We start from the raw sequence: 26,915 nt of genomic DNA, 5'->3' as shown, positions 1-26,915 counted from the left end.
AACGGGAGCGCGTGCCTCGTTCCCCCACACCCACTCCCCTCCCTCGGTTCCTTCGGCTGGGTAGAAAGAGGACGGGACCCTCTTGGCCCTGATCCTAGCTAGGCGCGTTTCTTTGTGAGCAAGGCTCGTCACGAGCAGAGGGGCTTAACTCCCAAGCAGGCACGCGTAGGAGTGAAGCCTTTGGGGGGGGGAGGGGAAGCGGATCGGCCATCCTGGCAGGAGGCTGGAGGTACCGACGGGTGAGCATTGATCTTCCGGAGAAGCGACGCCTTTGTCTGGGAGAGGACACAAAGGAGCGGATCCCACAGCTCTGGCCTGCGTGTTGGTATAATTAATTGCATGGTACAGAATGGAAACCAGGAGAGTATGAGACGTTTCAAACACGCAGATTTTTGAGATTACTTTGAAGATAGATTGTGTATGGAAGCATCAAAGAATCATGATGGGTATGAATATTTTCTCCAGTACTAAGGACGACACTATTCCATGCTTACTGGGAAATAAGGTAGCCAATATGATGTTACATTACAGTTCTGCTTGTGGTCTTTCCTCCAGAGCCTCTTGTTAGGCTGTCTTGGAGGAAGAATGCTGGAATACAGTATATATATTTGCTCAGCTCCATCAGGGTTCTTGTGTTCTAAAATGAATACAACCTGCCTTTATCATATTATCTGTGGTGATGGAAGATACATTATTTGTTTCCACAGATGTGTGATGTAAAGTCACAGCAGTCTGTATAGTTTTCATGCTGTTTCATACATAGAGATACTTTCAGGGGTAGTTGCCTTTGAAAGCTCAGGGTTGGTGGTGTTAAATCTACTCTTAGAAACACCAGTACCTGATACTGCTGCTTTGCTCCTGTGGTGTACTGGTAGCATATTGTGCTTGTGCTGGATGTTATTTCAAAATATGTGAGAGTCAGTATTTGCTAATGCAATGTAAGCTTTGCTGAGTCATCACACTGCATTAGATCTTTCACTTTTAAACCTGAAGCTATTAAAAGTATTTAAAGTTTTAGTTTTACTAAATTTTTATTGTGATATTTTAATAATAATAATAATAATAATAATAATAATAATAATAATAATAATAATAATAATAATAATAAACAACTTTGAACTGCAGAGCTAGAAGGTACCTTACAGATCAGAGGTCATCAACCCCCAGTCTGCAGCCAAGTGGCAGTCCATGGCCTAAGCTAGACTCCTTCCCACAGCTGCTTTGCATGCGCGCGCGCACACAGCGTGAGTACTCACCCACCCCTTCACGCATGTGCCTGAGTGCCTGTGCAAAGGGTGTGTGTAGCTGTGGGCGTGCGTGGGGCGCACTCCCCCACTGCTTCGTGCATGCGCCCGAAAGCGCAGGGGGTGCCCCAACTTCCTCAGAGGCTCAGCCGGTCAGCGGTCCCAAAAAGGTTGGGGACTGCTGTTGGATTATCAAGTCCAGCCTCTGTCAAGAAGGCATAGTGGGAATTAAACTCCCAGCCTCTGGCTCCACAGCCAGATACCTAAGCTACTGAGATATCTAGTAGTTTTACTAGAGTAAGCATAATATACTTTAAAAATTAATCTGGTAATATAAATTCTAGAATTCTGTAAGTGGAAACCGTTTTGATAATACAGGTGATGAGATTCATCAGTATACTGATTAAAAGAACTTCACATAACATAGTAAGTATTTGCAGTTCAAGATGGATTTTAAAATCGGATAATGAAATTATTTGCATTTTGTTGGGTTGTACTTTCTTTGATTCCCTTAGCCCAAAATTGTTTTTGCTCAAGCAATAATACCAGCTGGTATTACTGAATGTTTTCTTTAGTGAAACACTGTTTTAGAAATAAGCGAGATGGCACTTTAGAAAAGTGTAGACACTTTTGTTTTCACTAGTATTGCTGTGTTTGTTTTTAAACTGGTAAGAAGCCACAACGTAGTGGGTCCCACTATGTGAACATTTTTGAAGTTTTTAAGAGAGGGCTTTGAGATTACAATTTTCTTTCATTCCGTTTAACACTGGACTCTTTCTGTGAAGTACAATATGACATAATTGTTTTGTTTGAATCCTTAATGATAGAAGTGATTTAGGAACTTATGTCCCCAAATTAGAATTGTTTGCGTTTATAAGTATTTTATTCACCTGTTTAAACATTTGGGGTGTATATCATTTAATTAACTATTAATGGATTGAAATATCAAAATGTAAAGTTAAAGCAAACTAATATCATGCCTTATATGATGTCATATTAGTGGCTTGTTAGCACAAATCGGTATCATGTGTACAAATATTACAAGTAGTTAAATGGGCTCTAGATTCACTTCTCTTTGCATGAGAATTTGTTTCCACTGCTGTAGTATATCTGGGTTTCATTTTTACATCCACACAGCAAATTGCTCATCGTTTTTTTTCTCAAAAGTAGGATTTCTTGAATCTATTGGGACCTCCTCCCAGTTAAGTATGCACAAGATTGCATTGCTCTTAGTGTCATTTGAAGTAAGTGGCTCTTAAAGTATTGAATAGTTACTTATGCATTTATCTGTTTTCAAATAAGGCTGGCATTTCTGTTCTTTTAGACTGGTTATGCCGAATTTCTGTTTACTCCTTGAGAGTAGGCATTCAGATGTTTTTGAACTGAATTAAGATCTTTGTATTTACTCTTGCTGATAATAATGAGATAAAATAAAACAAGCATGTCATAGCCACATTAAGGAACCTGAGAGTGTATGTACCTAGAGTTTCTCAATGCTTTCTAGTTCAAAAAAATCTCCTAAATATAAACAGCTACTTGGAATACCCTGAAAAGGGTGGCCATAAGTCGAATAGTCTTGATAGCACACAATTGTTTTTGCTGGTTGGATAGGTCAGTGGTTTAGATCAGTGGTTCTTAACCTTTGTTACTCCCAGAAACCTCAGCCAGCAGAGCTGATGGTGAAGGTTTCTGGGAGTTGCAGTCCAAAACTCCTGAGTAACCCAGTGGTTTAGATATCTGACTGTGGAACCAGAGTTTGCGAGTTTGATTCCCCACTGTGCCTCCTGCAAGTAGAGGTAGCCTGTTGGCAAGCTGCACAATCCCAGGGCGCTCCCAGAATAAGGGAATGGTAAATCACTTCTGAATATTTTCTACTTGGAAAACCCTGAAAAGGATCACCATAAGTCAGAATTGATGGGACATGATTATTATATACAGTATAAAGTTGAACTATTTGGCTAATCCCATGACTGTAGTCTCTAAAACATATTATGTGAAAAGCCAATATCAGCACAAAATTAAATGCAAATTCTTCAGGTTATTTCTGATCCATTCCATCTGTACTCTTTATAATCTGCAAAGAACTAGAAAGTCTTTAAGAGCAAACTTAAGACGTGGCTCTTTAGGCAGGCTTTCCCTCCTGTCATCACCTGATTATTTTTCCCATCTTGAACTATATTATTACTGTTTTTTATTTTATTATATTGTTTTTATTTTATCTATTATTATTAGCTGCCCAGAGTAGACTTTGGTCTAGATAGGCAGGATATAAATTCAATCAATCAATCAAGGGACTAGTTTCTTGTGTTTTGCTTTAAAAACACTTGGAAGAAGTGATGCTCTCACTGCTTCAGATTATTGGTCCAACTAACCTCATATTGTCAACTCTAGTCGGTGGCAACTTTCCATGATTCGAGGCAGGGTTCTTTCCTAGCTATACTTAGAGATCCTTGGTAGTCTCCCAAACAAGTACTAAGCAGGCTTGATGCTGCTTAACTCCTGAAATATGAGAGGAACATTAGGTGAGTTCAGAGTGGTATTTTGAATGAATTCATATGCTATCACAAAGGAGGAAGATCAAAGAATAGGGCTACCTGGATACAGGACAACTTTTCTATGACTGTGGAGAAATTTAATCAGTGCAGCCAACATTCCCTCCAGTTTTCACCTGTGCTGGGCGAGGCACCACCCACCCACATGCTATTCCCTTTGTTCAGGGTTCTGTTGCGACCAGAATAAAAGAGGTTGGAAACAATTGCTGTGGGTGTGCAGAGGAGGAGGAAAGCTGCGCAGAGCAGGGCAGAGACGTATGCAGTCACACACCTTAGAAGGAACCTTGAGTGCAGCACTTATGTCCATGTAATGTATGCCCTACCACGTGTACAAAAGATGATCTAGCAAATGGCCAAGTTAACACTATTCAAGTAGGACGCTTCTGGTCAAAAATAGTCTACTCTTCTTAACATTTTAATTTGTTTTTAATTTTAATGGGACAGACCATTGGTGTGTCTAGATCAGTATTACTGTCAGAACCCTGTTGTTACTACATGGAGATATAGAAGTTCAAACCTTAGACCTTCTGCATGGAAGACAAACTTTGTTCCTTTGAATTGTAGCACTTGGGAAACATGCAGAGTCTTTCTCCCAAGTAGTATGAAGTGAGCCTTACCTTAATGTCAAAAACCTCAGTAAGAGTGATCTGTCTTGTGCTAGACAAGAAAGGAGAGATGTTTGCCAGAAACATTCATAGTTTTTCCTAATGGTTGCATTTGTAGACTCCTTTAGAGCTGCGGTCCCCAACCATTTTAGCCCCATTGGTGCAAATGGGCTGTGCAGGGGGGAGGTCTCTCTCCATGGCCTGGTCTGGCTCAGGCCACAGACCAGCACTGGGCCATGGATCGGGGATTGGGGACCTCTGCTTTAGAGACTAAGATCTGATTCTAGATAGTTGGTTTGCCATAGATAACATGTAACTATGTGTCGATGACTGCCACTGGTAGGTATTTAAGATGCTGAAAATCTGATATTCCTTTAAACATGTGAGTCATAACTACTTGCCGTCAGGAAATAACAAGACTTGTGCATTAAACAGGGCAGGAACATAAATTCTGGTCTAGCTGGATAGCTCAGTGAATTAGGTACAGTATCTGGTTGTGGAGCCAGAGGTTGGGAGTTTGATTCCCTGCCATGCCTACCAGAAGAGCCAGCCTGTGTAGCCTTGGGGAAGCTGCTTGGTCCCAGGGGTCTCCAGAAGAAGGGACTGCTGAGGACTCTTCACCTAGAAGACTTTAGAAAGGGCGTTGCTGTAAGTCAAAACTGACTTGATGGCATGCCATTATCTTACGAATATGTCCTCAACCAGTTTGGGAATGTGTCTAACCATAGAAACCATATTGCATAAAATCATCTCTGAATTATTTCCTATAACTCTCTTGATGATATTGGATGTGTTTCCTTGTCTGCAGCTCCAATGTAGCCTGACTGTAGAATGTATTTCTTTACATTGAACAGAAATATTATTTTTATCAAACTTTCCAGTTTCTCATACTTTGTTGAGAGACAGATATGCTTGTGTGAAGTGCTGGGGCTGAATTCATAGAGAAGCCTGGAATCTCTTAAGAGTTATAACCAGTCAACGCATATTTTGATTAGAAAATGACAGTTAGGAAAATTTCATGTTAATCAAACAGATTATGGGACGAAACAAAACAGTGCCAGTCAGCGAAGTCTTGCATTCACTGAAGGGTCAGCTTAATAGCCTTAACTTCACCTCCCAACTCATGAAGCATTTTTAAGAAAGCTGCGAAAGAGCTGTGATTTTTGCATCCAGTTCTGAATTATGTACACTAGTTGCTTGTTTTGATCATAGAAGTGTGGTAATTTACTACAGTAGTATGGTCTTATTCCAGTAGAAAGTTCATTTGAGAATGCCTGTTGGGAATGTGCACACTATTTTTTCAGGAGTAAGAGTTATTTAGCAGCATGAGGAAATTGCCTTTTGCACAATAGAATTTTTTTATTGTACATGCAGTGGTGCCTCGCTTGATGACGATAATCCATTCCAGCAAAATCGCTGTAGAATGAAATCGTCGTCAAGCAAAACTAAAAAGCCCATTGAAATGCATTGAAAACTGCTCAATGTGTTCCAGTGGGTGAAATACCTCAGCATCCAACGAAGATCCTCCATGGGGCGGCCATTTTCTGGTGCCTGTAAAGCGGGGAGCCATTTTGAACAACGGGTGGCCATTTTGAAAACCCAACAATCAGCTGTTTTTATCGTCGTAAAGCGAAAAATCAGTTCCCGAAGCAGGGAACCGATCGTCGAGCAGATTTTCCCCATTTAAACATCATTTTGCGATCGCTATTGCGACCGCAAAAACTTCATCGTTAAGCGATTTCATCATGGAGCAGGGTAATCGTTAAGCAGGGCACCACTGTATTAGTCTTTTTGGTCTTGGGACAACTGCTCTGGTTATTTCAACTTAGTCAGCTAATATATCCAGATTTGGAGATCTGCAGAAATAAATTTTAATATGCTGTAGTTCCCCATAGTATTAACCATGTAGAAAGAACAGGTGGGGGGTGGTTGGTTGAGAAACCTCTCTTGTAGTCACAGAGGAGTGTTGAGCAGGGATTTCCAATTGCAGTGCTTTAGGGAAGATGTGTGTAGTCTTACATAATGCTTTGCTGTTCTCTGCTGTTTCTTATTTCTGTTGCATCTGAGCAAAAACATTTGAACAGCTTAGGTGGAGTGAAACAAGAATTCTTGGGGGCTTGTGTACTTAATTATTCCTGATTCCGTTTTTTTCCAAACAGCCTTTATTACAACTTTTCTGCCCCAAAATTTGTCATTTTCCATTCTTGCCCATTCATTCACTCTCTTGTACAGTATGTCTAGAACAGGGCTGGGCAACTTGTGCTCCTTTGGATCTTATTGGAATGCAGTACCCATCAGTCCAGCCAGCAGAGCAAATAGTTTGGGGCAGTGGTTCCCAAACATTTTGGCCTTGCAGCTCCCTTGATTTACTCACCACTGGCCATGGCTTCCCTTGCTCAGAGGGGCCATCAGGGGTCTCTCTCCCACCAGAGACAGGATCCTGACACACACACCCGCCATCCCATCTCCCCCCCCCCGCAGATATTGCTGATGGCCCACTTCGTTCCAGGTCCTTGCATAAGAAACTCATGAGTGGCAAGCACTTCAACCGGGGACCATTGAGATGGGGAAAGGAGAGGCAGGCACACAACTTCTGGTTCCTATTTGACATAGAGCTTTAAAGGTTATAGAGGAGCTGTTTCTAGAGCTATGAACAGCTCCTCTATAGGCTTTATATCTCTGTGTTCCATCCCTTTTCCTGTGGCATCCCTAGATGGAACCACTGTGCACAATTTGGAAACCCCTGGTCTTGAAGCATAGTGGAAGAGTGTTGTGTGCTGTAGAGAAGCACTATAATTCTGTGTGGCTTCGAGCAGAGAAGTCAGATGAGAATGGTGTAGCAGGACAAATAGCCCATTTTTAGCTGACATCTCCCTTCAAACAAATAGTATTTTCAGGAGCAGACACAGTGTCTCCATCACTCTGCTGCTAGTGAAAGCCAACCCAGTGCCCTGGCAAAAAAGTGTTGTTGTAGAAGTTAGCATGCAGAGGCTAGCTGTTTTGCCACTGTTACATGTTTACAATCTAATAATCTGTATTCCCTGATTTGTTTTCTGTGCATAGTATTTCAGTAATACATGATAGTTTAGTATTGTAAACACCACCACCACTATTACATATTATTCATTGGCCACACAACCAAAGGGGGAGCCAATCTCTGAGCAAAATGTGACTTAATGGGCCACACATGGCCTTGCGGCACCCCCTGGGGTTCCCAACACCTCCATGTCCCTTAAAAACATTTTAAAAATGCTTATTTTTTCTTAGAAACTAACTCATGCCCTATAGAAGTCATAGGGGACCATTTTTCCACATTTTCAGGGCTTCACCACTGACGGTACTCACTATATTGCCTAAGAAAAAGTATTTTTTAAAAAAATGATTACTAGAGAGTGTGAAAAGGTTTCTTCAGTTAACAGTTTTTAAAATCCAGATTTTACTTAATAAAGCCCCATTTCACTGACCTTTATGAGAAAAACATCAAAAATAATTTAGAAATTAAACATAATAACATTTTCAGTTACACTCCTCCCTTGCTGACAAATCAGATAAATAACCTTCAGAGCTTTTCAGGTCATCTGCCCCAGTGGTTCTTAACCTTTGTTACTCGGATGTTTTTGAACTGCAACTCCCAGAAACCCCAGCCAGCACAGTTGGTGGTGAAGGCTTCTGGGAGTTGCAATCCAAAACTCCTGAGTAACCCAAGGTTAAGAACCAGTGATCTGCCCTGTCTTGTCATTTTCTTTTGTCCCCAAGATCACTGCTAGTGCCCCACATAGAAATTCCAATATGTATCCTTCTGTAATATGAGCATATCTACAATATCCGCTGTTTTCATACAAGTTGTCTCCTATTGATGAAGAGATGAGGAAACCTTTTTTTAATGGTAAAAATGGTAAAAGCTCCCCTTGCATAAAAACCTAGTACCTGGAGCTAGTACAGTGGTGCCTCGCTTAACGAGCGCACAGTTTAAGATTAATCTGCATAGCGATCTATTTTTTAGATCGCTAATGCGATCGCATTACAATGTTCTGAATAGGCAAAACATCGCATTGCGATGATCGGTAAGCGTTTTGCTTACCGATCTTCGCATTGCGATGTTTTTTTAAACAGCTGATCGGCGGTTCCAAAATGGCGGCTGGTTGCCCAAAATGGCCACTGCAAGTGTTTTTGCGCCCTGCCCTCGCTTACCGAGGGCACGAAAATGGCGGTGCTATGGAGGAACTTCGCTGAACGTTGAGTTTGGGAGCCATAGGAACGCATTAAATGAAGTTTAATGCGTTCCTATGGCTTTTTCCGTTCCGTTTAGCGATGTTTCTGCATAGCGACGATTAATCCGGAATGGATTAACGTCGCTATGCGGGGCACCACTATAGTAGGTATTGAAGTTTTCCTGTTCGTGTTTTGGATTTGACTAATTTGGCAACTTCCAAATTCATTATCTAGATCTGGCAGCTTTCTGAACTGCTGAATCTGGATCTGAATGGAATTTTGTGACTGCTACATATATTTTAAGGGTTTTTTTTACCTATACAAAGCCATAGCCCAAATGAATCATTGTTACTCAAATACTCACATTCTATTCCATGAGTCTGTCCGCATTACACCCACCTTCAGTTTTCCAGCATTACCATGCAATGTATCTGATTCATCACACAAAATTGTGAATGAAGGACTTTTTAAGGTCAAATATGTCTCCACTTAAACTCCAGACTAATTCTTTAGCCTTCAAAAAGGAAAAATTCAGCTGCACAGTGTTTTTAGTCTTTTCATGATGAAAAAAAGTCAATGTTATTTTAATTTTTTGCACTAGTTTTTTATTTTGTAATAGGATTTTTTATAATCTGAATTTAGCCAGCTAGTACTACCCTGTTTCCCCCAAAATAAGACAGGGTCTTATGTTAAATTTTGCTCAAAAATGCATTAGGGCTTATTTTCAGGGGATGTTTTATTTATTTGTTTTTTCCATGTAAAACAATCTACATTTATTCAAAAGCAATCATGTCATCTTCTGGAACATCGTCATAACTCTCCAAATCCCGAATTTCAGCCTGAATTTCTTGTGACTGTTTCCTATAGAACCACTGGCCCCAATCTCTGATGTCCAGCAATAAAGCTCTCCTTAAATGAGCACTTCTTGTCCATGTAACCTGCTCGTAGTGTATTGGCAACACAGATGTCAGTGATTTTATCCCATGAATTCTTCACGCAAGTCACCACCTCTTGCAGTCTGGGCTTCACAAAGTTTCCACGCAGATTTCTCTCCATTCTATTTTCAATGTAGTCATTGATTTCCATGTGCAAATGGTCCTTGAATGGCTTGTTTATTGCAGTATCAAGAATTTGGAGGTACGCAGTCATGCCTGCCGGAATCATTATTTGATCTATTCTTCTCTGTGCAAGGAAGTTCTTCATGTCTTTAGCATGGTGAGTGCTGGCTGAATCCCAGACCACCAGACCAGAATTAGCGTACTGTGCTCGCCATTTTCGTACCATTCGGAGATCCAACTTACTCTCTTTTCAGAAAGCCGTAAGATTCTTGTCCCAGGAGTCTTCCACAATTCCTCTCTTGTACTCAGTGGAATAGCTCTTTCTTTTGGCACTCATCTTGTCCGGAGGTCAAAATATTCTTCCTCTTAAATCTATAATTTCATCAAGTGTTAATTGAAGAGTTACGAGACCGGAGTGGCAACAAAAATGACACCGTAGTTAAGAATGATGGTTAACACAAAAGCAATGAAAAATTGCAGATACCAAAATTCAGAATTTTTTTTATTTCACAAGAGTGCATTAAGGAAGGCAAGGAAGAGAGGCAGAAAGGGCACTCACTGTGGGCCAGTCACCCGGCAGGCACTGCACAAGGTGCCAGCACAGTTACGGCTGATGGCTGTTTGCCCAGAAGGGGAAACTGGCAGGTCTCTTCTTCTTCATTGGGAGGGGGTGCCCTCCAGGTGCTGTGGCACCCAATCAGCAGCAGACTTCACAAGCTCTACTTATCAGAGCCACACACTCCCTTTCTCTTTCTCCCTGCCTGTCCAAGTCTGCCTGGCCATATCCTCTTTTAAACTTGCAGGAGCCTGCATGCGATCGAGCGTGGGAACTCCCAGCCTTGTCGTTCCTCTCCTGCCCCCCTCCACGCCTCCCATCCTTACAATTCCCAGGATGTTTGGATTCTTCCCTTTCTCAAGCCCTCCCTTCCCATTCTCCTTCCCCTTCTTTAAACTTACCTGATGCCACTTCCTCCAGGAGTGCCGCTACCTCTGCTGGGAAAACCACGGCGGTGGCTTGAGTTCCTCCAGCAGTGGTGCCTGGGTTGAGGCTCCTGTTGGGGCCGGTGGGTGCTGGGTTTGTTTTGCGAAAAACGGCATTGGCGTTGGCAACCACAACGGTGGCAGTGGAGGGGGGCTGTGTTGGTGTGGTGGGCGGTGGGGGGGCCAAAACCGGCAAGCCTGGTTGAGTAGAGGGCGGTGGCAGTGGCTGCTTCAACATGGCAATGGCCCTGCTGGCAGCACTGAAGAGGGAACTTAACGAGAGGAGAGTTAAAATAAGTTTTAAGTCCCTCTTAAGGGCTTGGAGGATACCAGTGAGTCCCTGGTGGACGGCGGAGTTTCACTTAATTAGGGCTTTTTTGGGGGCAGGGCTTATTTTCAGGAAAACATAGTATTCTGCGTAGAGAACGCCCTGCCCTGGTGCTCTGCTATTAGCTATAGTCATGGTCAATAATTTTTGGTTACTGTGTGGGATTGTATCAGATTAGACTTTTCTTCTCTGTTTGTGTGTGTGTGTGTGTGTGTTCCAACGCAAGCCAAAGAAATGAATATGTGAGTACAAAAATATTTGCAACTGCAACAATTTTCTGAGAGAAGGGTTGCATTTTCTGACAGAATTGCAAGGGTGTCAATATTTTTGGGCATGACTGTATAGTAAATAGATTTTTATTTGACTGATTTTTAACAAGTGTTTTTTCACAGATTTTATCTGGTTTTAACTATTTTATCAATTTTCTGTTTTTATATTTTTGTCTGCTGTGTTAAAAGTTTTGTTCTACACGTTTATACTTGCTATGCTCCAGTTTACCTAATAATGTGGTTTTAATTACTTTGCATGCTGGCTGTATATTTACATGCTGCCTATATAAAAATAATATATTTTAATTTTCTCTGAAAATGCTGGAAGTCTTCTGTTCCTGTTGAACACTGTGCAGTTTAGAGGCAGTAAATGTAGGGAGGAAAGTTTGGGGAAGAGTTCAGAAATACTAGCTTTGGTAGGTAAGCCAGTATTAATAGGAGAATATTGGGAAAGAATAAGAATTGGGAGTAAGGTTTCTATCAAAGATAGTTTGTACAAGTGCCAGTTGTTTATGCAACATCGAAAGCCCATTTTTATTTGATTAATGTGTGATACAGTGGTGAAATGAGTGCTTGATAAAAATGCACTTTAAATTTTTACTAGAGTTAAATTTTAATATTCCTTTTGTTTATTGGGATCTGTAAAATTAGACTTCTTGGTCAGCAGTAGTTTGTGCTGTTTGTATAGTGGCTAAGTAATTGGTAGTCTATAGTCTGACAACTACTTTAGCAGATGGTACGTTTCTAGTATGTTGGTTCTTATCTCTTCTGTAGTATACATATGGAAGTGTATGTGCAAGATATTTGAAGAATTTTCCCATAAGATATGTATTGAACTGCATGACGTAGCTATATTTACAAGGAAGAGATAATTCACTTCAGCAAGCAATTTCTGAAAACATCAAAGCAACTTAATTTATACTAAAGCACTTGCAAATAAGGTTCCCACTAAGCTGGGCGCACGTGCATGACTCCGCTTCCCTCCATGCAGTTGTCTTCCTCCTCCACGCAGCAATTGTGTTAGGTTCCAGTTGCAGTGGAATCCAGTGCGCAGGGGACGGAGTCATGTGCACGCAGGAGCGAAGCCATGAGAGAGCGAGGCGGAGTCCCACCCAGCGAGGCTGAAAATTAGAGGGTATGTTGCTTGCAAAATTACTTCAGCCATTTTTCAAAAAATGTTAGATAATTTGCTAAAGAAAATGATCACTGTTTTTATGAAAGATATCAGTGAAAGAGACCTGGAAATCAGCAGGGTTTTCTAAATCTGTGCTAAAGCATGTTTTCTTTTTTGTCTGTTGTATTAATATTTCCATAAATGTATTCAAAACATGACAAAAACAAAAAAATTAACACAACTGAAATTATCAGTTTAAAATATTCTTAAAATGATATTGGTGAAAAAGCTAGGGAAGCTATAGTGATGGAGGTATAGAGTGATGTGGTCACATGCATGATACATCAAAATACCTCTTTAGAAAGATGGATAGGTTCATTAAGTTGAGCTACATATGCAGATATTGTACAATTGGTTTATTCCTTCTGCAGGCCTTAGAAGGGAGTGAACAAGTGTGGCTATTCCAGCATCTAGTGTCAAAGCACTTGTTGTGATGGGAATACTTAACATTTCTTATACGTTTTAGTATGAATACAGAGAGATTGATTCTATCATGTCTTTGATATAAGTCTTTTATTGATACAACCCCCTCTTTCAGTAGAAAGTATTACACAAATAGTACTTATATGGCCATCTTAAATATTGCAGTTTTCCTGCTCTCATGCCACAGGTACTGAAGGAGTCATTTTATTACAGAACTATCTCTAAAGTCAAAAGACTGTAATCATCCAAATAAGGCTGTGGTTCTCAACTGTTTTTCAACCCTTAGCAGCCTATTTCCATAAATTGTACTCTTCATATTAGCAAAATGTCTGTAATTAATATGGTTGCTGGACTCACAGGACTGACTGAGGTGCCTGCTTATATACAGTACTGTATTTTTCCGTCTATAAGACACTACTTTTTACTAAAATAATTACCCTAAAAATTGAGGGCATCTTTTACATGAAAGTAAACTGAGAGGGACGTAGTGGCACCGCGGGTTAAACCACAGAAGCCTCTGTGATGTAAGGTCAGAAGACCTGCAGTTGTAAGATCAAATCCATGCGATGGAGTGAGCCCCCGTCGCTTGTCCCAGCTCCCACCAACCTAGCAGTTCAAAAGCATGCAAAAATGCAAAATGCGAGTAGATAAATAGGTACCACCAGGGTGGGAAGGTAACAGTGTTCTGTGTCTAGTCGCACTGGCCACGGAACCACGGAAGATTGTCTTCGGACAAACGCTAGCTCTATGGGTTGGAGACGGAGGTGAGCACTGCCCCCTAGAGTTGGACACGATTGGACAAATTGTCAAGGGGAACCTTTATCTTAAGCTGAGATAGCTGAGGAGAACAAAATGGCACATACCTTGCCTCTGTAAACAGACTTCCTTCAACCACGAGGCTTAGTTTCCTACAGTCAGGAGACTTATAGAACTGACATCAGCTGATAGTGAACAAACCAATTGGAACACACCTCCTTGAAGGTGGAGCCTGTAGGCTCAAGATTCAACAGAGACAAAATGTCCAATGTTCTGAGCTCAAAGGCTGAATCCTCAAAGCTAAGTTTGCTTAATTTTGGGGTTAGAAAATTGGGGGGGCATCTTATAAATGGGGATGTGTAATAAATGGACAAATACGGTACACATTGGTACTGGCACAACAGCACTCGAATGTTTGCAAAGTGGAGAAAAAGTTGAGTCTGAAAGGTGCATGAGCATGCATGCTATAGTGACGTTCATGTTGTTTAAGGAGATACTCCCCATTACAGTGGGGTCTCGACTTACAAACGGTTTGACTTACACACTTTTCGACTTACACACTTCTCCGTCCGCAAAATTCCATTTCGACTTGCAAACGGAGAATCGACATACAAACCCCTGGGAGGCCTGGTCTACTGCCTGGGGAAAGTTTGGTAGACTGGGTCTCCCAGGGGAAGCGGTGGCGGTGGCAGCGGGGACCTCCGAGATGCCTTCCAGGGCTTCTCCGCCACCATGGGAGGCATTTCGGAGCCCACCACCACCACCGATAGTGGCTCCGAAGAATTGTGTGGTTCAGCCATTCTGGCTTGCAAAGACTGGGATAGGGTGTGAGTTCCAGAATCCTGCCTGTCTGTGTTTTTGCAGAAGCATTGTGTGGGTCAGGCATTCTGGCTTGCAAAGACTGGACTAAGGTGTGACTTCCAGACTCCTGTCTCTGTGTTAAACATGCTTTAAAATTGGCTTCGTTGAAAAAAAAAAGATTTCAAAAGTGCTTTTAAAACTGTTCCCTGCCTCTCCCCCCTCCTTTCCTGAAATTTTCTTGACCTAAGAAAAAAAAAGAAGAAAATATGCCCTCCCTAGTGGTAGAAGGTGGAATAGCGCTTCCCATTAGTTTCCCATTAGTTTCTATCGACAGGAAAGAGCAGATACGGATTAAATGGTTTTCAATGCATTCCTATGGGAAATGCAGATTCGACCTACAAACTTTTCGACTTACAAACTGCCTTCCAATACGGATTAAGTTTGTAAGTCGAGATCCCACTGTATTCACCAAAATAACGTGAGGGAATGGGGATTTTTTTGAGGTTAAATACAGAAAATCCAATCTGCCATTCATCATAATGTTCAATTAATTTCACCGATTTTGACTTGTATCTTGTCTTACCGTGTTGACATATGTGCCCTTTTCTGCAATTATTCAATTCTTTTCATGTACTCCTAAATGTTCTGGTTCATATCCCTGGGGGTACACATGTCCCAGGTTGTGAATCACTGCTCTAAAGCATAGGAATAATTCTTGTGTTTTGGATTCTTTACATTGATTTGCAATATATTGTTCATATAGTTTTCTTGGGGGGGGGTGGAAACACATATCAGCTGCAAAGGGAGACACTTATTCCAATTCGTATTGCTTTTTAAATGCTAACATCTTAATGTTTTCAAACTACATCTGGCTTATATTCCTTTTGAAGGTTGGTCTTACTTATAGAGGAATGGGAATTTGCCATACTTTTAGGGTGTTCAGTACTTAATATTAGATCTGCTATTTGGGGAGCTGATACAAAATATTAGAAAATTAATCTTACGAGCACTGTAACTTAATTTTTAATATGTTGAATGGGTAGAAATTTTGATGTAGCTTTACGTTTCACTGCATGAAGTGTCAGACTCTGCAAAACTAGAATTAGCCCCTGAATCTTACAAAAATTGGCACCTGCAGTATGCTTGCTGTACATGTTCTTCATAATGAACTTACGGTAGATAATTGGTTTTCTTGGTGGGTGGGCATGCTTAAATGAATGCATACTGTGATGCACATCTTAATAATGTGTGAAAATAAATTGAACCAGTTAATTATATTTTAAAACTTTAAGTACTTTTTTTCTTTTTAGTTTAAGGAAGAAATCTCCAAGCGTTTTAAGGCCCACACTGACCAACTTGTATTGATATTTGCTGGAAAAATTTTAAAAGATCAAGATACGTTGACTCAGCATGGGATCCATGATGGACTTACTGTTCATCTTGTCATCAAAACACAAAACAGGTAGGATAACTGATTTGATCACCTGTCTATTATACATGGTTTCTTCCATTTGTGTCAGATCTCCAAATTGTTTGAACATGCTGTATTCTACTTCCCATTTAAATTTAGTTCAATATAAAGCGGAAAGCATTGGTAATGTGTATTTATTTCTACTTTGGGGTTGCTTTGCTTTGCCCTCATAACTTTTACTGGTTTGCAAGGCTGGTATAGGATATTCTTGATAATCATGAAATTTCTGCTGCAAAAACACAGATCTTCACTATCCATTTTTCTTCTTAGAAACAATGGTGTGCATGTGCATATTTTTATCTCTGCCTACACCATTTTCACCCAAAAGTGTTGTAGAAGGTATCAGGAAGATTTCAGAGAAGTTGCATGCTTTCTCTCTCTTGGAGATGTCAGTCAAATACCTAGGCCTGGGTTAGGTTTCTTCGAGAGAGTCCAAGACCCAAATCACATGAAGATGACAAGAGATTAGATTTTAGATCTTTGATACATCAGATATTAGTGCACCACCAGTCAAGATGGTATCCGCTTAAGACTTCATAAAGAATTCAAATATAAAACTGCTGGTATTGTAGGATATATTTGCAGCTTGTCCATAAAAATGATTTCCATACAAAAGAATTTTAAGTTAGCTAAAACAGTACTGAGCTTTTCAAGACGATTCAGGAAATCACAGGCTAGTTACTGTAATTTCTGTTCTTGTTAAATTGAAGGAAAACTTTAGTAAAGCTTGAATTGCTAAGCATGCAGAAGAACAAGACTTGCCAAGAAAGAATCATTTCTTGATGAGAACCTGTTTCACTGGTCTTTTAGAGTTCCTTGAGAAAAAATCAGCAAACATACAGATAAGAGATAGACATGAGAATAATCCAGAAATCATTATTGCTTAGTCTTCCAGTTGTTTTAACAGTGAAGAATATATATAGTTTTAAGGTGCATCAGTATGATGTAGAGATTAGAGCAAAGGCATACAGAAAGTGGCCTGTAGATAGCATGTGGGACTGAGATGCAACACCCCATGCTTTTGCTCCGTGTATCTCTAAGGCAAGGTCCCTAACACCCAGTCTGCAGCCCAGTGCCAGTCCGTGGCCTTAACCAGACCGGGCCATGGAAACAGACCTCCCCCACATGCACTCCCCCATGCACAGCCCTTTTATGCCCGCGTGAGCACTCCCCACCCCTTCGTGCATGTGCATGAGTGCCTCCAAGTGTTGCACCACCCTTTGCACATGTGCACACATCTTCCCACTCCTTCACACATGTGCACGAGCACACATGCACCCACTCCTTCACACATATGCACAAGAGCGCTCACTCCTTTGCACACAAGTGCGAGGGGTGTCCCGCCTTCCCCAACCGGTCCACGGGGTTAAAAAGGTTGGGGACCGCTGCTCTAGGGCAGCGATGGCGAATCTATTGCACACATGCCACAGCTGGCACGCAGAGCCCTCTCTGTGGATACACAAGCCATAAGTCACTAGATCGCTACCCCCAACAGCCAAACCTGAGGAGGTGGCTGCAGCCATAGTGGTAGCGTCCCGGCAGGCAGCGGGCCAGGATCCGGAGCAGCTGGTGCTGGTAGCGGCAGGCTGGCTGAGCTATAGGCAGTGGCAGGGTTGGACACAACTGGAGGTGGATCCAGAGTGGGGTCTGGAAGCATTTCCGTGCCCACAATTCCCCTTTCTGCCGCCGCTGGGTTGTTCCCCCCCCCCCCCCCCGCCAGTTTGGACACTCAGGTTCCAAAAGGTTTGCCATCACTGCTCTAGGGGCACATGGGACCATTTTGATATGTAGTGAGCCTCCTGAGCATGTTTGTCTGCATACCCTCCCAAAATGTGAAAAGTTTTTTAAAAAACAAATTGCTGCTAGAAGATCCAATTTACAGCAAAAATAAATTTCAGAGAAAATATTTTAGCTTGTCTTTAAACCCAAAATATAAACAAGTACAATGCCAATGCATTTGCTTCTTCCTTCATATTAGGAAGTTAATGGGCCAGGAAGCTTCCTGTATTGTTCAACTCTTGGATTGTGATTAAGTGATTAGTTTGTTAATTTATGAATCCTGTCTTGTTTGGCTATAATTAACTGTTTTATTTAAAATGACTATAGTTCACCCTGTATCACTGCGTAGAACTCTGGGTAGGTTGTTTTATGTTTCCATGAAGTGTGACATGGCAGCTAACAAGGCTTCATATGTGTTAGGATTATGCTTATAGATATCATGTTTTATTAAACCATGATTCTTGGCTTAAAGTAAAAAAAAAAAAAAAAAAGGAGCCGTTGTCATTGTACTGCATCCACTCCTTGTACTGTATTCCAAGGAGTGCATGCAGCACAATGACACTTCTGCATAAAAAGTGATGTGGCCTTTAGTCCCCAGAAAAGTAAATCACAACTGTGGATTTGATTATTCTGTTTACTGTGTATTACTGTGGTGATTCTTGTCCTTGTCACATTTTTCTCTCCTTGGCAACAGCTTGTTCACAGTAATCTAAAATATGGCTTAGGTTGTCTTGAACCAAGCATTTGAGGTCACATTAAGTATTCATTTTCTTCAGATACATGTTTTTCTGTTTCCTATTAATATATAATGATAGTCATACAACGTGGCCTTTTACTTGAAGAAATTAGTCATGTGCTTTTTTGTGATTATTAAGTTGACATGTACTTCTAAACAAGCAGGGTGGACTTCAGTTAAATCAAATCAGTTTGAGTTGCGATTAAATCACTTTAAAACATTTTATTAAACATCTGGCTTAAATAAAAAACTTTTTAAAATTTTACTTGGAGTTTTAAAATAATATACTTACTCACTAGTGATTTAAATCAAATCCACCCTGTAAACAAATAATGTTGGGAGTACATCTTATGAAAATCGTTGAGCTTGGAAATAAAGTATCTAGAACTAAGACATTAGACTGATAGAGCTTCTTTATGGGAGTTATTATTGCCCACACTGTGAATCATTCAACTGTTGTTTGAAAGGTTACTGAACTAGAATAGCCAGAAGACAGGCTAGCTTATGAATTCAATAAAAAACTAGGATTCATTTTGAAACAAAACACACATAAAAGCAGTCTGGGCTTTGTGGAATTCTCGTCTTTAGTAAAGTCAAATGAAGAGATTCAAGATATAGTCCATTGTTTGTTAAAAGTGTTGCTTACATTAGAAATGAGCCAGAAGAGAGAATCCATCTGGAAAGTCCTTCTAAGCAGGCTGAGAAGACAGTTGCATTATATTGTGGTGGTTCTGGCACTTGTAATACTAACTTGTAAAACTTGTAAAACAATTGTCATACCATGAGGAGCCATGGTGCACTAGATTGGTTCACTGATGCTGATGCCGGCCATGCATGTATACACGGTAAGTGGACTAGCAGGTTCTGGGGGCAAGAGGTAATTGGGTTGGCCACCTGAAGATGAAGACAAATCCCTCATCTCTATTTAAAAGTCATTTGGATGTTGGGGAAAGTGTGATTATTCAGTTGCTCTTCCTAACCTTGGGTCCCCAGATGTTCCCAGAAATCCTGGCCAGCATAGCTAGTGGTGAAGGCTTCTGGGAGTTTTTGTCCAAGAACATATCTCATGTCTAGCTGCTAACACAATATCTTGTTGAACTTTTTCATTTTCTCTTTAACCCAAACAAGTACTTTTCTGCACTGTACCCAGAGATAAAGGAGAACATATTGGCAACTGGCCTTCCCCAATGCCCCTACTGAAAATATATCTCTGCATAATGATTAAAAGAGTTTCTGGCCCCAACTGCTTTTGCTTTTAATTTCTTTTACAAAGGGGTGTGTGTATGTAGGATAGACAACACAAAGGAAATTAAGATACTTAACAGGTGCCAAATACTTTGGTTTATAATGCAGTCTACCCTGTCCTGACCCATTAGTCAAAGGCTAGTGCACCATGGCTGCTAATTTGGAGGGTTTTTATGGTCTCTCAAGTAACTTTGAAAATAGTCTGAAGTAACTTCCAAAGTAGTCTGCTGGAATTCTAATTTTGAAAGAAGAGCCAATACATAGCCTAATCCCTAATGCATAAATGGAGAAATCTAATAGTTATTCATAGAGTAGTTTCTTAGAAATCGGCTTTCAGAATGTCTTTTTGTTCTGTATCTTTGTGCTAAATTATGTTTGTTATAGCAGAGTTTTTTAAATTTTTATTAATTTATGTTGTAGATCACATGACAATTCTGCTCAACAAACAAGTGCTGCAGGGAATACTACTGCCACAACAGCAACTACCAGTAGTACCTCTACAAATACGACAAACACCAGCCCTTTTGGTTTAGGTAAGTTTCCTTTGTATGGCAGCATTTTTAATGAAGCAGAATTCAGTGTATAGTATTTATCACATGAACTGGAAAAAGACTCCTACTTCTTGGGAGGAAGCAGGCGTCATCTTAAAAAGCAGAGACATCACCTTACCGACAAAGGTCTGCATAGTCAAAGCTATGGTTTTTCCAGTAGCGATGTATGGAAGTGAGAGCTGGACCATAAAGAAGGCTGACTGCCGAAGAATTGATGCTTTTGAATTGTGGTGTTGGACTGCAAAGAGAACAAACCTATCCATTTTGAAGGAAATCAACCCTGAGTGCTCACTGGAAGGATAGATGCTGAAGCTGAAGCTCCAATACTTTGGACATCTCATGAGAAGAGAAGACTCCCTGGCAAAGATCCTGATGTTGGGAAAGTGTGAGGGCAAGAGCAGAAGGGGACAGCAGAGGACGAGATGGTTTGACTGTCACTGAAGCTACCAACATGAATTTGACCCAACTCCAGGAGGCAGTGGAAGACAAGACGGCTTGGCATGTTCTGGTCCATGGGGTCACGAAGAGTCGGACACGACTTAACGACTAAACAGCAACAACAAAATTTATCACATTGGATTGCAGCCTATATTTTTCATAAATAATAGCAGTTTCATAGCACTAGAATTGCTATGAAGATAGTTCCACTAGAAACCTCCTTTGAATCAGAATATGAAAAATCAAGTCTGATAGGCCTGGTTCAGACATAGTTTTGTTGTAATGAGCCATGGTTTAGTGACCAAGAAAAATGGTTGTGTCCATTGAGTCTCTCCTGGCCTGGCTGTGCTCTGCTTCTTTCATGCCTAACTTAAATATTATTAAACTCTAGTATTGTGTTATATCTGAACCATGAAACTAGCTGTTCTAAGTATAAAACCAGAGCCTGTTCTTGTTTTATACTTGAATGGAAACTGAGAATGAAGGTAAAAACACACCTTTCAGGTAGCCTGCTATAAGAGCTGAAAAAGTATTTATGGTAGAGAGATGTGTCTGAGTCAGTCTTTTGAGAAGTTACCCTTCAAAGGAAACCTGTGCTTAAGTTGTGAAGACCAGGGACAAAACAAAGCAAGCTAATTTACAAATTCCAGGAGGTGAGAGAACTTCCAGTTGTGATATTAAAATAATCAGCCCTTAAGGATTTTCCTTGTCTAATGTTGGATTATCTATATCATCTGTTTCTGCTTTGAACCACTGGTAGAGAAACAACTGGAAACTGTAGTTTAAGGAAATTCAGAGAGGAAGGAGTATATCTGCACAGTGTTTGTGCTAATAAAGTCAGATTTACTAAAAATGGCTACAAAGATGCCACAGCATGTGCCTTTTGATTAGGCTGCCTTGTTTCTGTTATATGATACAATGGAAAATGAAATTCCTTTGCAGAAAGTTTCCTCTTCCAATCTTTAGACTAGTTCTGTTCTAAGTATTTTTTTTAAGGTAACATATTTGGGGAAACTGTTATAGAAACATTGTGTGAATGGTATCAGTGCTTTTAGTCTCTCAGTTTTTATCTTCAGCACATCTGGTTGTTTGACAACTTGTGTTCTAAATTATTGAATCCTGATTGAATATTTCTGTGATGAAGGAAAACGACACACTTGGAGGACTTCATGAGGAAAGTGTTCCCGGCTGCTCTGTGGTACAGTGAAAGGGGCATGTGTAGGCTGGGACTATTCACTCAAATGGGAGCTGTTCTAGGAGCATACCAGAAATAGTTACTCATTTTCTGTTTATTTCCCCAAAGGTGGCCTTGGAGGACTTGCAAGCCTGAGTAGCCTTGGACTGAATACCTCAAACTTCTCAGAATTACAAAGTCAAATGCAACGACAGCTCATGTCCAACCCAGAGATGATGGTTCAGATTATGGAGAATCCCTTTGTTCAAAGCATGCTTTCAAATCCAGATCTAATGAGACAATTAATGATGGCTAATCCCCAGATGCAACAGTTGATACAACGAAATCCAGAGATCAGTCATATGCTTAATAATCCAGATATAATGAGACAGGTATGTTACTGGTTTCATCCACAAAATGCGGACGGGTGTCCATGTGGGGCCGAGCAGGCGGGTGTCCATGTTCCTGTTCCTTCAGCCCTCAAAAATGTTGGAAATATCCAGTGTGGCCCTCACTGTCAAAGGTTTGGAGACCCCTGCTTTATGGAAACAACCTCCATGAAGTATCTTAGTCTGTTTTCCCCCAATCAAAGGACTATGTAAACAGTTTCACACATGTGGGAAAATGCTGTACTTGTTTTTTTTTTCCTTAACTATTAGCTCCTTTCATAATACATAGCACACTGCCTTTGAAAGGGAGAAGATACTAAGTTTGATATAGAGTGGGCGCCAAAAGAAAGTTTCTAGTCATACACATGTTCCACTTTTCCAAGTACTTAAAGTAGTAGTTTGGATTTAAGAAAAATTGTACTTATAATGTGCCTTTGTTCACTTTAGACTTTAGAACTTGCTAGAAATCCTGCAATGATGCAAGAGATGATGAGAAACCAAGACCGTGCCTTGAGCAACCTTGAAAGCATACCTGGTGGTTATAATGCTTTGCGACGCATGTACACAGATATACAAGAGCCAATGCTGAATGCAGCACAAGAACAAGTGAGTACTAATTGTCAGCTGTCCTGAAGAGATGTTTAAATAACTGATTCAGATGAGAAATATTATGTTCTGCTTGGCAGTTTTATGCTTTCCCATTTAAATAGGCTAAACTGCATGATATGCTTGGAATGGAGCTGTCACAAAAACCAGCAGTCCTGTTTTGAATCTCTCCCTCTCCATGTAAATGCTTACTAGCATTATTCCTCTGGCATTTATAGCTAGTGGCATGGAACAAGGGTAGGAAACACTTTGCCAGGATGGTATCATGACACAGATAGTCATTCTTGTGCTTAGAGGGAAATAAATTATCACATAGCTGCTGAGGTTGGTGGGGGCAGTAGATTTGTATTATCTCTTAAGAGAGAACTGCTTCAGAAACAAAAAATGTTTGAAAGTTAGTCCTTGGTTGTTGGATACAGGATGTGTGCTGCTGTGTGTTCTTTTTAACTATTTCCTTGAGTTCTCCAAAATGACTGCTCATGTTGCTGAGGATTTTGTTTCTGAGGATGTGATTTAGCTACTCAAGTGTGTCTTCTGACAGAATGAAGAAGGGGCACAGGACACTTGCAAATCAGTTAACCAGATGAAACGTCTAAAAGGAAACAAAATAGAACTTGCATTAGTTCAGAGTATGAGCTAGAGCAGATAATTTGCTGGCTGCTTTTGGTGGCAGGCACTCTTATAGTGATTGTTGTAGTCCTGAGCAAGTGAGTGGGAACTCTTTCATGTACAGGATCCTCTAAGCATCAGTAAGAGAGAGCATTGAAATCCGGGGCATGGAACTAAACCGCTTGTTAACAAGTGCTCTAAAAGCACTCCTTTTGGATGAGAATTTCGCTGCTTAACTATGTTTATTGATTCTCTTGTAGTTTGGAGGGAACCCCTTTGCTTCATTAGTAAGCAATTCATCCTCAGGTGGGGACAGTCAGCCATCTCGCACAGAAAATAGGGACCCTTTACCAAATCCTTGGGCTCCACAGTCGAATACACAAAGCTCCCCAAGCAGTGGTAGCAACAGTGGAGACAGTGCAGGAAGCAGTAATGTTGGAAGCAGCAGCACTGGAACTACAGGACAGAGTTCGACAATGCCAAATTTGGGACCTGGTCTAGGAGGTAAGTTCACTGTATGCCAATTCTGTTGGCTTGCTTGGAAATACAGGACCATAAAGAGGTGTGCTTGTTAGTCCTGTCCAGTTTCTCTTTGGATTGTGGGAGAAGCACAACACAGCACCTTGAACACACCGGTTCGTATGCAATTTTTGGAAGCTAAAACAAGGTTAGGCTTGGGTTAATTCAATTCCCACAGGGGACCCTGAGGATCTCCAGTTATGGCCAGGAAAGAATTCTGCCTGGAGAGCTGCTGCCAGTTACAGCAGATCATTTTGGGTTAAATGGGTCCACAGTCTGACTCTGTCTAAGGCAGTTTTCTGCATACTTCATCTGTTAAGGCAGGGGTTTTCCCCAAGTGTGTGCCGTGGCTCCTTGGTGTGCTGCCAAGGCAGCTGGGAGCAACACAGAAGCTTCTCTTTGTTTTTTTCACCAAGCCAGTAGTGGTGCTGCTGCTGGTGGTCTTCTGGCTCCTTCAGGTTTCTTTGCTTCCTGCTCCGCCCCCCCCCCCCCTTGCTGCTGCTCCTCCTGCTCCGCCTTCGCTGCTGCCGCTCAGGGGAGACATGATTCCAAAGAGTTTGGGAACCACTGTGTTAAGGAATCATTGATTGTGGCTCACCAAAAAAAAAAACAACAGTATGGCATGTTGTGTTTTGTACAGTATTAAGGTCCACTTAAGGGGAAAGGTGAGGTAAAAATAATTTAAATAAACAAATATTACTTTTGCTGTTGAATTGCATATCTTTTTGTTCACTGTTAACAAAATGTTGGGAGGAGTGGTGCCACATCTCTGAATTGTTAAACATTGTCTCGTCCTTTTTAAAGCTGGTATGTTCAACACACCTGGAATGCAGAGCTTGTTGCAGCAAATAACGGAAAACCCACAGTTGATGCAAAACATGTTGTCTGCTCCCTACATGAGAAGCATGATGCAGTCATTGAGCCAGAACCCTGATCTTGCTGCCCAGGTCAGTCCTGAAGTACTTACAGAATTGCCATGTCTTGATGCTGTTTTCAGCACCTGATGAAGCATCCTAGTTAAGACATCTGTGAAACAACTACACAATCTCATTTCAAATGGAGATAATTGATCGTTAGCTGTAGCTGCAGGTTCTTTCTGCTTGAGGCTTTTTACCTCTGACCAGATCCTTGTAGGGAGTCTTATGACTAGGATAAATACTTAATTAGCCAGATTACTGAACAATCATATACACAAATAGGGTAAACTTGACTCCTCAGAATCCATAAATTGCTCTTATGAATGTTTGAAACCCTGCAGCACAGTCCCTTGTGCTCTAGATTGTGAAATCAGCGGTCTTAGATTCCAAGTCCTTTCTTATATCAAAACAGCTGTGCTTCCTTACAAAGCTGCGAAGAAAATTCAGAAGCATTGTACCTAGGACAGCATGGCAACCTTTCCTTTGCATTTCAGACCACTTCCTTTTTTAGCTGCATATGCATTGTTGTGGAACCACCTATGGCTATTTGCCATCCTTTTTTTCCCCAGTCAGGTAATTGTGCTGAGTCCTATAGAGGTTTTTTGGGAATTAAAGAAATTCCTTAACTGTATGGATAAAGACATTGATTGCTTGAGGCAAACATAATGAGATGGGAGCATATTTGTTACTTTGCGGATCCTTTATGGCAGATATATTTTTGGAGAGTTGGGAAGCCAACCAGATTTCTAAAATTTGATGAGAGGGATATGACAGATCTTGTAAATACAGTGGTGCCCCATTTGACGACGATAATGCTTTCCAGCAAAATCGCTGTTAAGCGAAATCGTCAAGCGAAAAAAGAAACCCATTGGAATGCATTGAAAACCAGTCAGTGCGTTCCAATGGGGGAAATATCTCATCGTCCAGCGAAGATTGCCCATAGAGAACCACCGATCAGCTGTTCAAAATCGCTGTAATGCGAAGCTTCTTTCCAGAAAGCAGCCATTTTAAGAAGGGAAGGAAGCCATTTTGCGGAGCCGGAAAAATCATCGTATAGCGAACAAATTGTTCGCAAAGCAGGCTCCTAATCAATGTAATGTGGATTTCCCCCATTGGAACCATCGTTTTGCGATCACAAAAATGTCATTGTCAAGTGATTTCAACGTCATGTGGGGTAAGCGTCTAGCGGGACACCACTGTATGCATGATTTTTCAACTCTATAAAAGAGAGAGGATCACTAGCAGTAGCTGCTCATGACTGGAGGAGAAGGCATTTGTAATTAGCTAGGATTGGCAGCTGTGCTAATAGTGAGAGCTCGGATCAACTTGTTAAGGGAGGAGGTATTGTAACATACAGCCCTGCTCTCACCTGTCCGTCACAGCTGGGCAATGGAACATCAGCCAATGAGGGGACGGAGGGTGGTGCAGAAGGGGGAGGAGCTGAAATATAAAAGGGTGTGTGTGAGGTGGGAGATGGAGAGATTGAGAGTTAGTGATTAGCATGTTAGTAGACCTGTCAGCCAAATAGTGAGGGAAAAGTCTGTGTGTGCTATAGTGAATGAGAAACCGTAACATGTAACAATGTGTAATAATTTACATTCCTGTTGTTAAGATTGAGTTTCCATTTTTTGAGTGAAAAAGAAAAGTGAGAGTAGTGCTTTCATAGAGAGGCTGTAAAAATTGAAGTGTGGGGAAAACTGAGGGCCAGGCTACAGGCTACAATAATATTCAGTTCATTGTCTTGTGAATTATCTAAATTAGCTGGAGTTAACGGGGATCCGGCCTTGCAGGGAGACTCGCCTTTCCTCCTTCTGCCAGGAGTGGCTAGCTGACCAGACGCTCCGGAGTGATTGAAAGGAAGAGTGCCTGGTCGCGTGAGTGGACAGTGGGCCGGACCCTTGTTAACTCCAGCTGTGCAGGGGTCTTTACTCTATTTACTCTTTACCCATCTTTACTCTAAATCCTAGATTCATGATGTGGAGAGGAAGCAGTTCAGGATTCAGGGAGGTTAACTGTGATTCTGCCATGGTGATGTTTATCTTCCTCTTGCAGATTGCAGGTATACAGTTGCATGTGGC

At 41.1% G+C, this 26,915-nt stretch overlaps 1 protein-coding gene across 2 annotated transcripts in view; it reads left to right on the top strand.

Annotated features, from left to right (window-relative positions):
* The window catches only part of UBQLN1 (ubiquilin 1), a 34,504-nt gene that overhangs the window by 594 nt on the left and 6,995 nt on the right, over positions 1 to 26,915 (top strand). Inside the window, exons 1-7 of one of the 2 annotated variants that reach the window (XM_020812819.3) lie at positions 402 to 505; positions 15,714 to 15,865; positions 20,055 to 20,167; positions 21,927 to 22,189; positions 22,634 to 22,792; positions 23,662 to 23,905; positions 24,725 to 24,867. In XM_020812819.3, coding sequence (XP_020668478.2) covers positions 440 to 505; positions 15,714 to 15,865; positions 20,055 to 20,167; positions 21,927 to 22,189; positions 22,634 to 22,792; positions 23,662 to 23,905; positions 24,725 to 24,867 — 1,140 coding nt within the window. In that variant the 5' untranslated portion in view covers positions 402 to 439. Of the gene's footprint in view, positions 1 to 401; positions 506 to 15,713; positions 15,866 to 20,054; positions 20,168 to 21,926; positions 22,190 to 22,633; positions 22,793 to 23,661; positions 23,906 to 24,724; positions 24,868 to 26,915 lie in introns of those variants that run through there. The other variant, XM_072992266.2, reaches the window with a different exon arrangement.

Source organism: Pogona vitticeps, chromosome 2 (genome assembly GCF_051106095.1).
Source record: "Pogona vitticeps strain Pit_001003342236 chromosome 2, PviZW2.1, whole genome shotgun sequence".
Classification (NCBI taxonomy): domain Eukaryota; kingdom Metazoa; phylum Chordata; class Lepidosauria; order Squamata; family Agamidae; genus Pogona; species Pogona vitticeps.
This window is presented reverse-complemented; position numbering and strand designations above follow the sequence as displayed.